General features: G+C 38.0%; 1 protein-coding gene across 4 annotated transcripts in view; it reads right to left on the bottom strand.

Annotated features, from left to right (window-relative positions):
• LOC150089770 (presequence protease, mitochondrial) overlaps positions 1-13916 on the bottom strand; it is a 284476-nt gene that overhangs the window by 179318 nt on the left and 91242 nt on the right. For all 4 annotated transcript variants that reach the window (XM_090389648.1, XM_090389649.1, XM_090389650.1 and 1 more), the window contains exon 8: positions 10019-10142. In XM_090389648.1, the coding sequence (XP_090245774.1) occupies positions 10019-10142 (124 nt within the window). The remainder of the gene's footprint in view (positions 1-10018; positions 10143-13916) is intronic.

Raw genomic sequence — 13916 nt, 5'->3', positions numbered from 1 at the left:
ATGTTTAGCGGCATAGTCTGCACGTTCGTTTCCTAGTATCCCAGCATGGCCTGGGATCCAACAGAAAATGACCACTCGTTGGAGTTCTTGAAGATGCATCAGTTTGGATTTTATGAGCTTTATTAAAGGATGTGTTTTAGAAGAATTTTTCTGTAAAGCTATAATCGCACTCTGGGAGTCTGTATATATCATGCTTTTATGGATGGTCAGATGGAGGATATTTTCCACTGCAATTTTGATGGCGTATAATTCAGCTGTATAGCTGCTGCATTCATTGGGAAGTGATACAGAAAAGGTTTTATGAGGGAAAACGGCTGATGCACCCACTCCACTCTCAGATTTTGATCCGTCAGTATATATTTTTGAAAAATGCAGATAATTTTGTGTATGGGCTATATGGAGTTGTTGTATATTAACATTTGCAAGAGAGTGTTTTCCCCAGTTTAGAAAATAACTGTCACAGAGTGGCATAATACACCTCCATGGGGGATCCGTACTGCTTAAATCTTGAAGAACTTTATCGGGATCTATATTCCAGGTTTCTGATAGTGCTTGAGCTCTGAGAGCAAAAGGTTGAATTGCTCTTGGTTTATTTCTATAGAATGTTGTGAACTGTGGGTCGTTAAGTATCGGCCTAATGGGATGGGTAGGTAGACTTTGGATTTTAGTTGTATAGTTAAGAATTAACATCTTTCTTCTGAGGGTTAGAGGAAGTTCATGAGCATCAATATAAAGACTTTGGACTGGTGAAGTTCTATAAGCGCCTGTAGAAATCCTCAGGGCAGAGTGTTGAATTGGTGCAAGTCGCGCTAGCACACTTTCTCTAGCAGAATCATACACCGGGGCACCATAATCAAGGCGAGATCTGATTAGGGCTCTATACAAATGCAGTAACGTGTACCGATCTGCACCCCATGATGTAGAAGAAATGACTCTGAGTATGTTCATTTTTTTCAGGCAAGACGTCTTTAGATGTTTAACGTGCTCTATGAAGTTCAACTTACTATCAAAAGTCAGACCAAGCAGACGAATGCTGCTCACAACTGAGATAGTTTGATTTGTTAAGTGTACTTCTGGATCTGGATGCATCTTCCTTTTGTTGCAAAAGTGAACTACTTTAGATTTTGAACAAGAGAGTCTATACCCATTCTGTGCCATCCATAACTGAATATTATTAATTGAAATTTGGAGCTGCCGCTCAATGAAAGTCATGTTTTGAGAACTGCAAGAAAAAGTGAAATCATCGGCATAGAGGTATGAATTCACAGTGCTGGGCATATATTTAGTCATATGGTTTATTCTTATTGCGAATAAGGTGGCACTGAGCACAGAGCCTTGTGGGACCCCTTCTTCTTGTATATATGTTTGAGAGAGAACTTGTCGGTATCGGACTTGAAAAGATCTGTGCTGAAGAAAATTCAATATGAAGTACGGTAAGTGGCCTCTCAGGTCAAGGGAATGCAGATCTCTTAGGATACCAAAACGCCATGTGGTGTCGAAGGCTTTTTCTACATCAAGGCATACCATGACGAGATGCTCATTTCGAATGAATGCATTCCTGATGTTTGTTTCCGCTTTGACCATGAGATCCAGGGCTGATCGATTTTTTCTGAATCCAAATTGATTGTCAGAAATTATATTCTTAGAGTCGAGAAACCAAGTAAGTCGACGGTGAATTATTTTTTCCAGGGTTTTGCTTAAGCAGCTGGTGAGAGAAATAGGTCTATAGTTTTCAGGAATGGAATGATCTTTTCCTGGTTTCGGAATTGCTATTATATAGGAGTGGTGCCAGGAACTGGGGAAACAATGTTCAAGAAAGATGCGATTGAAAAAAGTGAGCAGTGAACAGACCGATTCTTTATTTAAGTGTTGGAGCATTATGTAGTATATTCCGTCGGGGCCTGCAGCACTGTGTTTTGAGCTAGATATGGCTTCTTGAAGTTCAAGCATTGTAAGCGGCTGATTATAAGGTAAAGTACATTTACTCGTAGATCTGAAGTTCAGTTTGGACTTTTCAGCTAATGCTTTGATCTTCTGGAATGATAGATCATATGCTGTTGAGGCAGATAGCTGTGAAAAAACAGTCCCTAGGGCATTGGCTATATCTACAGGAGAAGAAAGATCCTGTCCATTCCAGTTCAGAATTGGAGAGGATAATTGGGGAGCTTTGCCACTTAGTTGTTTTATTTTCCGCCATATTATTCTTGAATCAGTATTCTTATTAATCGTGCTCGCAAATCGAATCCAAGATTCTCTTTTAGCTTTCTTCCTAATGTGACGGGCCTTGGCTCTGAGTCTCTTGTAGTTTATAAGATTGGCGGTGGTGGGATATTTTCGAAACAGATTCCATGCTCGGTTTTTTTCTTTTTTTGCACCTTTGCACTCTTCGTTCCACCAATAGTTTGTGGTTCTATGGGTTGTTGACTGTGATTGTGGAATCGCAGTGCATGCAGCAGCGAGTATTTGTCTTGTGATGTGATCGGTAGCTGTGTCAATAGGACAGGTTTCGATGATCTGTTCATCAAAGGACACTCGGGAAGTGAATTTTGCCCAATCTGCTCTGTGAAATTTCCATTTTACATAGTTTTGGGAAATTATGGATTGTGCTGTTTGAATTTTGCATATTAGCGGAAAGTGATCACTATTTAGCGGGTTGTCGAGGGCCGTCCACTCAATACTAGGGAAGAGGATCGGAGAGCATATCGAAAGGTCTATTGCAGAAGTTGTACCCGTAGAGAGATGGATGTAAGTTGGCAAGCCAGTATTTAGTATAATCAGATTTTGTCTGTCAGCAAGCTGTTCGATAAGTTGTCCTCGTCTATCTGCATTGGGAGAACCCCACAATGGATGGTGTCCATTGAAGTCACCCAATAAACAGATAGGGGTTGGCAACTGCTGAATAAGATCTTCCAGTTCATGGATGGTATAGGACTGATTGGGCGAAAGGTAGATAGAAACAATTGTCAAAGTAATACCAATCACAATACGTGTTGCAACAGCTTCGATGGAGGTTTGTAAAGGAATTAATCTGCAAGGTACTCTGGAGTCTATGAGTATGGCTACCCCTCCGTGAGCATTATTTGTAGCAGTTCTGTCTTTTCTAAAGAGTGCATAATTTTTAACTGAGAGTGACACATGACGTGTTAAATTTGTCTCCTGTAGGCAGATGCCTACGGGATGATAACGATCAATTAACTCGTGGATATCATCAATGTTACTGCGAATTCCTCTACAGTTCCACTGTATGATTTGGTGCATTATTTGGTTTTGTTACTTGAGGAAGATTCTGAGTCTTTTTTATTTCCAGGCTGTTTGTGGCGATCGAGTTTCATTTTCTCTTTTCTTGGAAAGTTTGGGCGTCCGGTATCCAAGACATCTTCTGCATGAAGATCTAGGATAGGTTCATTTGGGTCAGCATTGTTATCAGTGTCCATATTTTCTGAAGTGATATTGTTTGTCTTCCTATTTGTAACTGAGTCGGTTTTTGACTTTGAAATATCTGGTGGTCTATGTGGGGTTGCTGGTGGGACTGAGACAGGGGTGTTGTTGGCTCTATCTACTACCTTTTGCTCTTTTGGAGTCTGTTTCATTGATGGTGACAGTATAGATCGGGCCCAATCTGCAATCGACATTGTTGGGGGAACTGATACTTCAGTTTGTGTTGCTGTTGTTTGGTGTTTTTGCATTGCTGCTGCATAGGTGTTCTTAGGTGCGTTAAGCATAATTTGCTTTCTTGCCTCTTGGTATGTGACTTTTCGTTCTACCCTGTACTTTTGGATTTTTTTTTCAGTTTTCCATAGATCGCATGACTTGGAGTAGGCTGGATGCACGCCTTTGCAATTCAGACAGTGCGGTGTTTTGGCGTCACAGTCTGTGTGCGAATGTTCTTTCGACCCACAGTTTGGGCAGGCTGGATCTCCTCGACAAGCCATTTGTGCGTGACCAAATTTTTGACACTTGTAGCATCTTATAGGATTCGGGATAAAGGGTCGTACTCGGCAGTTGAGATAGCCGGCTTTGACACTGGATGGCAAGATAGGTGTTCCGAATGTCAGGATGATGTTGCGGGTGGGAACAAGTTCTCCATCTTTCCTGATCATGATGCGCTTGGCTTGTATTACTTTCTGATGTTTGAGTTCTTGGGCCAGTTCATCTTCTGTTACATTTATCAGATCCCACTCAGCAATTACTCCCTTGGAAGTATTTAGTGTTGCATGAGGGGTAACTTGAATGGGTAGCCCGCCAAATACTGTTAGTTTCAACAGTCTCTCAGAATGTGCACGACTCACTGTTTCTACCAAGAGGTCTCCAGATCTTAGTCTTCTCACCATTTTGGGAGAGCCCGCCACATTTTCCAAACATTTTTGTATAAGAAATGGTGAGAGAGTGCTCATAGATTTGTCCGACAGACTATGTAAGATAAGGAATGATGGGCATTCCTGTTGGTCTGTGTCTGTACGCAGTCGTTTAGACTTTGTTACATCGTGAGAAATTTCATGATCAGCATTGTTGATGGTACTGGATGAGCGCCTAGGCTGCTCAAGCTCTGGGTAATTGTCGTAGTCCATGTTAGGCTCCTTTTTGCCCTGGGAGGTTGACTTTCCCTCCCAAGTTTCCGGCCCCGCCACGGGGAGGCAGGAGCAGTGCCGCAAGGAGGCCAAGCGGTTAGATAAGTTAGTTGGTTAGTAAAATAGAGTAAATATATGTAATTAAAAAGAAAGGTGAGTTTCCTTCCTTGTTCTTACTTGTGATTTTTCAAGTATAGAACTGAATTATAAATGAACTTCCAGTAAAAAACGATATAACTTAATATAAACTTTTATCACTTGGAAAGATCGCTATATATTCGCACTTTGAACGCTTGACCTCGAATTCGCTTGGCACCCGGGGCCACACATTTACATGTGAAAAGAACTTTGTTCCCATTCTTGGCTCTCATAACTAATGGGATCAAAGAGTTCATATGTAAGAGGAACTCTTTGTTCCTATTCTTGGCTCTGATAACTAATGATTTCTTATATTCAGACTTCATCAGCCCAATTCCCTCTGTGGTCTTGTTTGCAAATCCAGTTATAATGATTATATGAATCTGAGTTTCAAGCTTACTAAACAAGGCATCTCCTTAATGTAATGAATATGCTTAGGGCTTCATGATAACTTTAACATCACTACTTCAAGGGTACTGAGGCTAAAATCAGTACCATTCTATAAAAACAGATGCACACACGAATCTGTAATATCCTGAATGATTAAAATAATAACATACTAGGTACTTTGGAGATCTGGTTGAGGTTAGTAAAATAGTTAAAGATGAAAATTATCATGGTATTAAATGATGCTAGATCACACTAAAGAGGAAGAATTAAAAATTGGATTATATGAAGTTTTCCTTTAGCCAAGGAGTGCTATCACTGGAATGCCGAGGCTGATGCATTAGAAAACTCAAATTACTGGCATGGACAAAGACAAACCGGGTGGAAGAATTTCAGTTGATTTGCCTTTGTCCATGTCTCATGATTCTTTTACAGTGTAACAGTACTTTTATTCCAAATAAATGTTTATTCAGTTTTACTGTATATAGTTTTATTTTAAAAGAATTTTACAACTTTAGTTTTGTCGTTTCGTGATTATATCAAGTTATACAAGTCAACAGAAGTGGTCACATGGTGCAAGGAATCCTATGGCTTATGCTGCACCAGCCAAAAAAAAAAAAAGAGATGAATAAAATAATAATAAGAAAATTTAAAAAAATTAATTAATAAAAGAAAAGAAAATAGACAATCTATGCGTTTCCCTCCTCATGTAGGTAACTATCCACCTGATCTTTGAATTTTCCAAAACTGTCAGCCTCTACCACCCATGTAGGTAACTTATTCCAGTAATTTATAACTCGCTGGCTAAAATAAAACTTCCTGCAATCCGGTCTAAACGTCTCCCCGGTAACTTGAATTTATGGCCCCTAGTTCTAGAATCATTTCTAACCGTGAAAATTTTATGCTCATTCATTTTACTTATGCCTCTCAGAGCCTTAAACACCTCAATCAAGTCTCCTCTGAGGTGCCTAGTCTCCAAGCTCTGCAACACACATATTCAAAATCTTTCCTCATATGTACGCTTTTTGTCAATCTCACCAAACGAGTTACCCATCTTTGGACCCTTTCAAGAAGCACAATGTCTTTCTTTAGGTGCAGTCTCCATACCTGGACACAGTATTCCAAGTGTGGTCTAACAACAGCATTATATAATGGGATTACGATGTCCTTATCTCTACTAGCAATTGTTTGATAAATCATCGACAGGACACCATGGGCAACCATGGGATAGCAGTCTGTCTTGGAGAACATGTCCAACTATATCGTAATATCCAAGTCCTTTCCCTCCACTACTGTCTTTAGTTCAACTCTACCAGTGTATAAGTTATTTTGGGGTTACTGTTCCCCAAGTGTAATAGCTTACACTGTGCTGAATTAAAGCATAGCTGCCATTTTTCTGACCACCCCTGAAGTCTATCTAGGTCACTTTGAAGCTCTGCTTGGCAGTGATCATTAACTACTTTACCAATCTTTCTATCATCTGCAAATGTAGACATCAAGCCCTCTATCCCTTCATCAATGTCATTTATGAAAATCAGAAACAAAAGTGGTCTTAATATTGATTCTTGGGAACCCCACTTCTTATACCAACCCAATCTGAGAAATAACCATTTATCACAACCCTCTGCCTCCTGCCCTGAAGCCATCCAGCTATCCATCTAAGGATTTTCCCTGTGATCCCAACCTGTTCCAACTTATAAAGTAACTGAAGATACATTGCACTTCCAAGTCCAGTGATGCTCTCATAATTAGCCTCAATGGTTCAATGCACTCACTTGCCACCTCCCTTAAGATTATAGGGTATATGCCATCAACCCTAGGAGCTTACTGGCCTGCAGGCCCGAAATTTTTTTCATTAAATAGTCATGTGAAATTTCAATATCATTAATTACATATTTTTCTACTTCACTTCCATAATTTCTCTTTGACACAAAGGATTTTTCGTCTGTAAATATCAATGCAAAGTAACTTGAGTTCATCTGCAGCATCAGCTGGGGTATCTAATACTGTCCCACGTCCATTACATAATGGTCCGATCTAGTTTGTCCTTCTCTTCTTTGCATTTATATATGAGAAGAATTCGTTATCCCCACTCTTTGCCAGCAATTTCTCATAATCTGCCTTTGCCAGCCAGCCTAACCTTTTCTGTGGCACTATTACAGATCACTTTGTAGCTGTTATAGGCTTCAGTACTTTTTATTGCCCTGTAACTTTTCCATGGCATCTTTTTATCTGGCAACTTCATTAATCATCCAACTGGCAACTTCATTAATCATCCAACTTGGAATCCTCCTCATGGAGAATTTTTCAATGGTATATACACATTCAAGGCTTCTGTGATTAATGTTTTAAAGGAATACCATAATTCAATTGTATTTGCTCTCTGTGCGATATCTACCCAGTTAATAGAAACCATGTAGCACTTTAAGGCATCGCAATTTCCTTCTCTGAAATTATAACCCATTCCTATGCCTTTAACTACTGCTACCTCTTCATCATGCACCACAGAACTCCATGATCACTTCCTGCTACTGGTTCCTGTACTGTCAGCTCTATAATGTCATCTGGTTCATGGGTGATGATGAGGTCTACAATATTCTTTTCCCTAGTACTTTCCCTGACACGTTGGTACAAATAAAATCATCTAGATGATTTAAAAATGTTGTCACTCATGTGGAGTTTCCTTCCCATTTGCTCCAATTAAAAATTAGAGGCAAATTAAAATCACCCATAATAAGACATTCATGCTTACTTGGCCATTTCATTTGCATGTAGAGGCTCTCATCATAATCTTCACAATCACCTGGCCTGTAGATTACTGCCACTCTCATTATACCATTGCTTCCAACTATCTCACACCATACAGATTCTATACTAGCATATGAAGTACTTGAATCTAGAAAAGCTTTCGTCATGCTCAGGCTGCTTTTGATAAGAAGCACGACCCCACCGCCCTTTCTATCTGCCCTATCCTTCCTAAATACATCATACATTGTACATACCATACTGAAACTCCTCTGTCTCTAGGTGGTGCCAAGTTTCCATAAGCCCTATTATGTCAGTGTTACTTGCTCTAACCAGCAGTTTGAATTTACTCATTTTATTGATGACACTTCTGATGTTACTGTATAAACAATTAACTACCCTGACACACCCCTTAAAGTTATTTAAACTTGCTTCCCTGGCATCAGCTACCTGCTCATTTGAAACATTTCTGCCTTCAGAACATCTTGCTAATATGTTATGTTGCAGAAACAAACAAGAACTCTTGATAGATGTGCAAGCATTACTTTGACCAATATTATCAGATAAATGTGTATCTATGTTATCCCTCATACCCCCAAACTAGCAGTTTCCCTGAACCTTTAATGTATCCTCAATAATACTAGCAAAAACCCATTCACCACCTTTGTTTAAACATATCCTCTCTACAAAACAGATTCCTTCTACCTACAAGTGCAGGCCAAGCTGATAACAATTTGCCCCCCAAAGCCTAGTCTTGAGTCAATCCACAAGACTTTTAGCATATAATCCCTCCTACCATGTCTGGGCAGAATTGCAGACACATAAAGTGACCTAACTTGCAGCATTTCTTCAGCATGGTCCTATAATGAATATGTATAAGAAATGAATATGTATAAGAATATGTATAAGTACAGATATAAGAAAGATATCTGTATCATAAAAAAAGAAAAAGTTGTTCAAAAATGAATTTTCACCATTTATTTGGTCAAATAGCTCTATATGATGCTTAAATATAGACAACAAACAAAGGAATGAAAAATGCCCAAAGCCAAAGATGTAGAACTACTGTAGGATGGCATTAATAAGTTGGACAAAGGGGAAAAAAAAAACCAAATAAATCTACCCTGTCAGTGAATGAGCAAGTCCTTGAAGAAGTAGTTGAACACAGGATGCTAGTGAACACAATTCAAAAATGGAAGACTCCTTGTCACATCTGGTAACATGGCCTAGTGCAGAAAGTAAAATCCAGGGTAATTGAAGAAGAGGGCAATTAAGGAACACCTTCACAGCATAGACATGCAAAAATATCTTATTTCAAACTTATGCTGACTTGAAAAGAGCTATGGGGGAAAAAACACAGTACAGAGACATGAATTAACTTCTCCTAAGGTAGGCATAATCAAGAGTCAATCAAAATTATTGATTATGACCAATAATGAAATTCAATTAGACATTTTCATAATTGACAAGAAAAAAAAAAAAAAAAAAAAAAAGGATGAATTCGATCTGATGTTACCAAAACTAAAAGGTAAAGTGCTGTTACCACTCCAATATATACATATATATATTGAGAGAGAGAGAGAGAATTTTAAGATTTTTGTTCAGTCACTACTGTTATCGATTTCATAATCATCTAATTTACATATAACATTTTGATTATTGAAATAACTGGTTATCAATCATTTGATTATGCCAATTTCACAGGGTTGAGGTGTTTGGGCTGGCTGTTATGTTGCAGTAACAAACAAGAACTCTTCATATATGTGCAAACATTACTTGACCAAGTAATGCTTGCACATATATACATACAGACACAGGTGTGAACATTGCAAGACACTATGTTTGTGCAAGCCACAAAAACAAGACCTACTGTTAGCAGTTGCAAGTGGTGCTTGCATAGCAGCTATAATAAAACAGTTACAACGAAGCTGCAAACTCCTCTTGCCCTAGTCATGCAGAACATAAGTGGAAATTATTTATAAATTTATTTATTTTATCAAAGCGCATCTGCAGAACTCATACTCGACCATGTGCAATTCTTGTGTAATGGGGTACTATGCATGTGTGTAATCATTAATATTATCATACCATTGTTCCTGACATTAAAAATTTAGTCTTATCTCCAATAACATTACTCTAATAATGAATAAGTTTCAATAATTCTTTCTCCAGATACTTACTGGTGTTGACCATCTTGTTTCATCTTTGACTTCTGTATCAACTGAAATCTTTGAAAAATCTCCAAGTGCTTGTTCCAGTAACTGCACATGCAATTCTAGTGGAAAGTTTCCATATGTAAAAAACCTAATAAATTATAAAGTAAATGAGTGTTAGGAAAAAAACAAAGAAACAACTAAGCATATTTTTAAGATTAAAAAAGATCACTGTCATTTTTTTAGGTTGTTGTTGTTGCTGCTTAAGGGTTCCACGACACAAGGACATCAAAGGCCAAGAAGTGTCTTTTTTAGGTTTCTTAATGTAACTCATGTTTTGTTAGATTTGTTAATCAAAGTAGATTTGCCTGAATGCACAAAACAGTTCTAGATTTGCAGAGTTACCTAATATCTGTTGAAGGGTAGGTGCTTTCTAATTATTACATAAACTCTGGAAGCAAAATAATCTGGAATTTCTGAACTGAGGGCATACCAAAAGAATGGTTTACTAAAAATTGAACTTGGCATTGAGCACATGTGGGGGATTTTCATTGGCTAACAGATGATAATGTGTATGTGGAAAATTCACAGTCTGGCAAGCATTACTTCTCTGTGATTTTTTTATGATGCTGGTGTCTCATATTTGTGAATTAGGTTTTATTTCATGTAATTGATTGTTGGTTTGGTTTCTTCATGCCTGGGCTCATTCGTCTTCTCTTGCTCTTCTAATAATTAGCCTAAAGTCAGTGGAAGGAACTATTTATTTTGTTTGGTAGTTGTGATGCTGACTTACCTGCTTTTGTCACTGTCTGCTATTGTGGAATGTCCTGGGATCCAACAAAGAATTAGTTTGGAGTCAATTTTTTTGACAGAGGTTGATTAGAATGTGAATTTTCTGTAAGAGGGGATGATTAGGAAGGATGTTTACCTTGTATGGCTGAGATGGCACTGAGCAAATCAGAAAATATTAAGTGATGAGTTGTTGATATATTTCTTTTAATGCAAGCTGGATAACATATAATACTGCAGGAAGTATGCTGTACTCAACTGGAAGGGATTTTCAGACTGTGTAATGGGAATACAGCTGCTCTACCTACATGTGAATGGGACTTAGAACCATCCATATAGATGAGTTTCCCAGTGTGGTCTAAACTATGATCACCATATAGCTGTTGGATGTTAAGTGATGGAATGGTATTTTTTGACTACCGAGCAAAGTATAGAACAATGTCTAGCTCATGTCTATCCCATGGAGGTAAATGTATATTTGTATTTATCTCAATTTTCCACTTATGTATTATTTCTCGAAGGCTTAGGTTCGTTAGGCTTAAATTCATAAAGAGGATGGTTGAGATATACTCAGCAGGGGTGGAATAGACTTGGCTTCTTATTTTGGAAGTGTAATGGCAGAGTAGGTTTTGTTTTCTAAGTGTGGGTTGGGGGGGGATTGTGCTTCTATGTAAAAGTTGTGAACTGGCAAGGTGTTGTAGGCACCTAGTGAAGATGCAGATTGAAGGGCACTCTGTTGGATAGTGTTGAGAGATTACAAGATGTTGTTTTTGGTGAAAGCATATATTATAGCTCTAGTCTAATTGTGACTGGATTAGAGTACAGTATAAATTCAGCAACAACATGTCAGTACCCTAAGAAGTTGAGGATACTGCATGAAGGATATATAATTTCTGGAGGCATGTAGTTCACAGGTAGGTAATACGTTTATGAAAATTAACAAAACCCAATATGGAATTTGTCATGGGTATTGCTATGCCTTTCAGTTTTAAGACAGGTTCCAGACAAAGATATTGCAATTCGTAGAAGTGTATTGCTGTAGTTTCCCCTCCTCTCCTAGTTAATCGATAGCCAATGTATTTTATCCAAGTTTCAATTTTAGTTATTCCTAATTGTAATTGTCTTTCAATGGTAGCCATGCTTGATGATTGACAGGCAATATCAATATTGTCTGCATACATATATGTTTCCAATGTATCTGGAATGTCTCAAATTATGTTACTGGTAAGTAATGCAAAAAGAGTTGCACTTAAAATCAGTCCTCAAGGCATGTGAATCGTGGGCAAAATTCTGAATGAAAAGAAGCAGGTTACTTCTCAGTCCAAGGTAGTATAAGTCTCAGAGGATTCCATATCTCCAAGTGTTGCTGAATGCTTTATTAATATCAAAAGTTGCCATTACCATGTACTAATTTTTTAACAAAAGCGTTTTGAGTGCAGATGTTGCAGACCTGTTATGATGGAAAGTAAATTGGTGATGTGATATAGCACCTTGATCTCCAATAATCTAAAGAGCCTTTTGTGAACAATCTTTTCTAGGATTTTTCCTAAACACTGCCGGAGATACACAATGATAACTGCTGGGGGAGAAAGTTTCCTTTCCTGGTTTTGCTACGGCTACCACTATTGACTGATGCCATATATAAGGGTAAACATTCTCTTAAAAGATTTTGTTGTAAAATTGCAGTAGTGTGGATATGTAGTTGGAGTTAAGGTGGAAAAGTATTATGTAATAAATGCTATCTGGTCCAGCAGAACTATTTTCAGAATTTTTGATAGCTTCATTGAGTTCAGTAACAGCGAACAGTAGGTTATCGGAATATGATTGATTTGTAGCAAAATTAATTTTATATTGTTTTACAGATATCTTTGTGTGACTAAATGAGTCCTGATAAGATGAGGCAGTAGTGAATGTTTCAGCTAATGCCTTTGCAATGTCAACTGAAGAAGAAATATCTTTTCCTTTCTAAAACAAGACTGAGGATGAAGTTTGCTGTCACTTTCCACTAAGGGTGCAGATCTTTCTATAGTTATTGTGGGGTCACTTCTACCATCTGCAACATTTCTGCAGATGGTAGAAGTGAATCTGATCCATGCATCCTGTTTTCGGCGAGTTACAGCTTTGAGTAAAAAAAAAAAAGTTCCATGTTTTAATTTGCTTCCCTTGGCAGGAGAGCAATCTCTTGTCCACCAACCATTATGTCATTGTTTGGTAGTATTTGATTTTGGTATTGCATTGGCAGCAGCTCCGAGCAGCTGTTATTATTAATGCCATTATATGCATAGCAGCATTATTAATAGAAGTAGTAGGGATTAAGTGACTATCAAATTGGATTACATTAGAAAATTGTTCCCAGTTGGCTCAGGGAAAATTCCAGGTAATCTGTTATTTGAGGGATAGTCTATATCTGTTAATACATCAATGCTAGGAGTATAGTAAATAAATTTGACGAATTTGAAGTGCTGGTCAAGACATCAAAGGTGGATATTGTTGGGATATCAGAGAGGTGGTGTCACACAGATATAAGGATTGCAGAATTGGAATCTGGAGAGTACAATGTGTAGAGAAAGGTTATATGGGATAGGAAAGGAGGAGGGGTTATTCTGTTAGATAAGGAACACACAAATCTAAGGAAGTGTATCCAGTTGACCTAGATGGACAGCAAAATGTTGAGTCAGTTTGATGTGACATAAGTGCTGGGAAAGCAAAAATGAGGATAGGAGTTTGTTATAGGCCTAATGACTCTGATGAGTACAATGAACAACTATACAGAGAAATAGAGTAGGCCAGTAAATCAGAATGTCTTATAATGGGGGATTTTAACTTTCAAGATATTAACTGGAACTTGTGGATTGGTCACTTGCACCAGCAAGACTTTTGTGGATTTACTGGATGATTGTTTTCTACAGCAGCATGTTCAAAAGGCAACCAGAAGAAGTAATACTCTTGATCTGATTATCAGAAGTGATTATTCATGCATTAAGAATTTACTATATAATATTGGTGTAAATACACCATAGTTTACCCATAAATTTAACCACATAAGTCGTGTAATGGCATCATTTGATTTTATCTCATATTGTGGCTACCTTCACGAGATACCAGGTATTGCACTCCTTCGAATAAATAACGCTAG

The sequence above is a fragment of the Mastigoproctus giganteus genome, chromosome 2 (genome assembly GCF_048544385.1).
Source record: "Mastigoproctus giganteus isolate SK-2022 chromosome 2, ASM4854438v1, whole genome shotgun sequence".
Taxonomy (NCBI): Eukaryota; Metazoa; Arthropoda; class Arachnida; order Uropygi; family Thelyphonidae; genus Mastigoproctus; species Mastigoproctus giganteus.
This window is presented reverse-complemented; position numbering and strand designations above follow the sequence as displayed.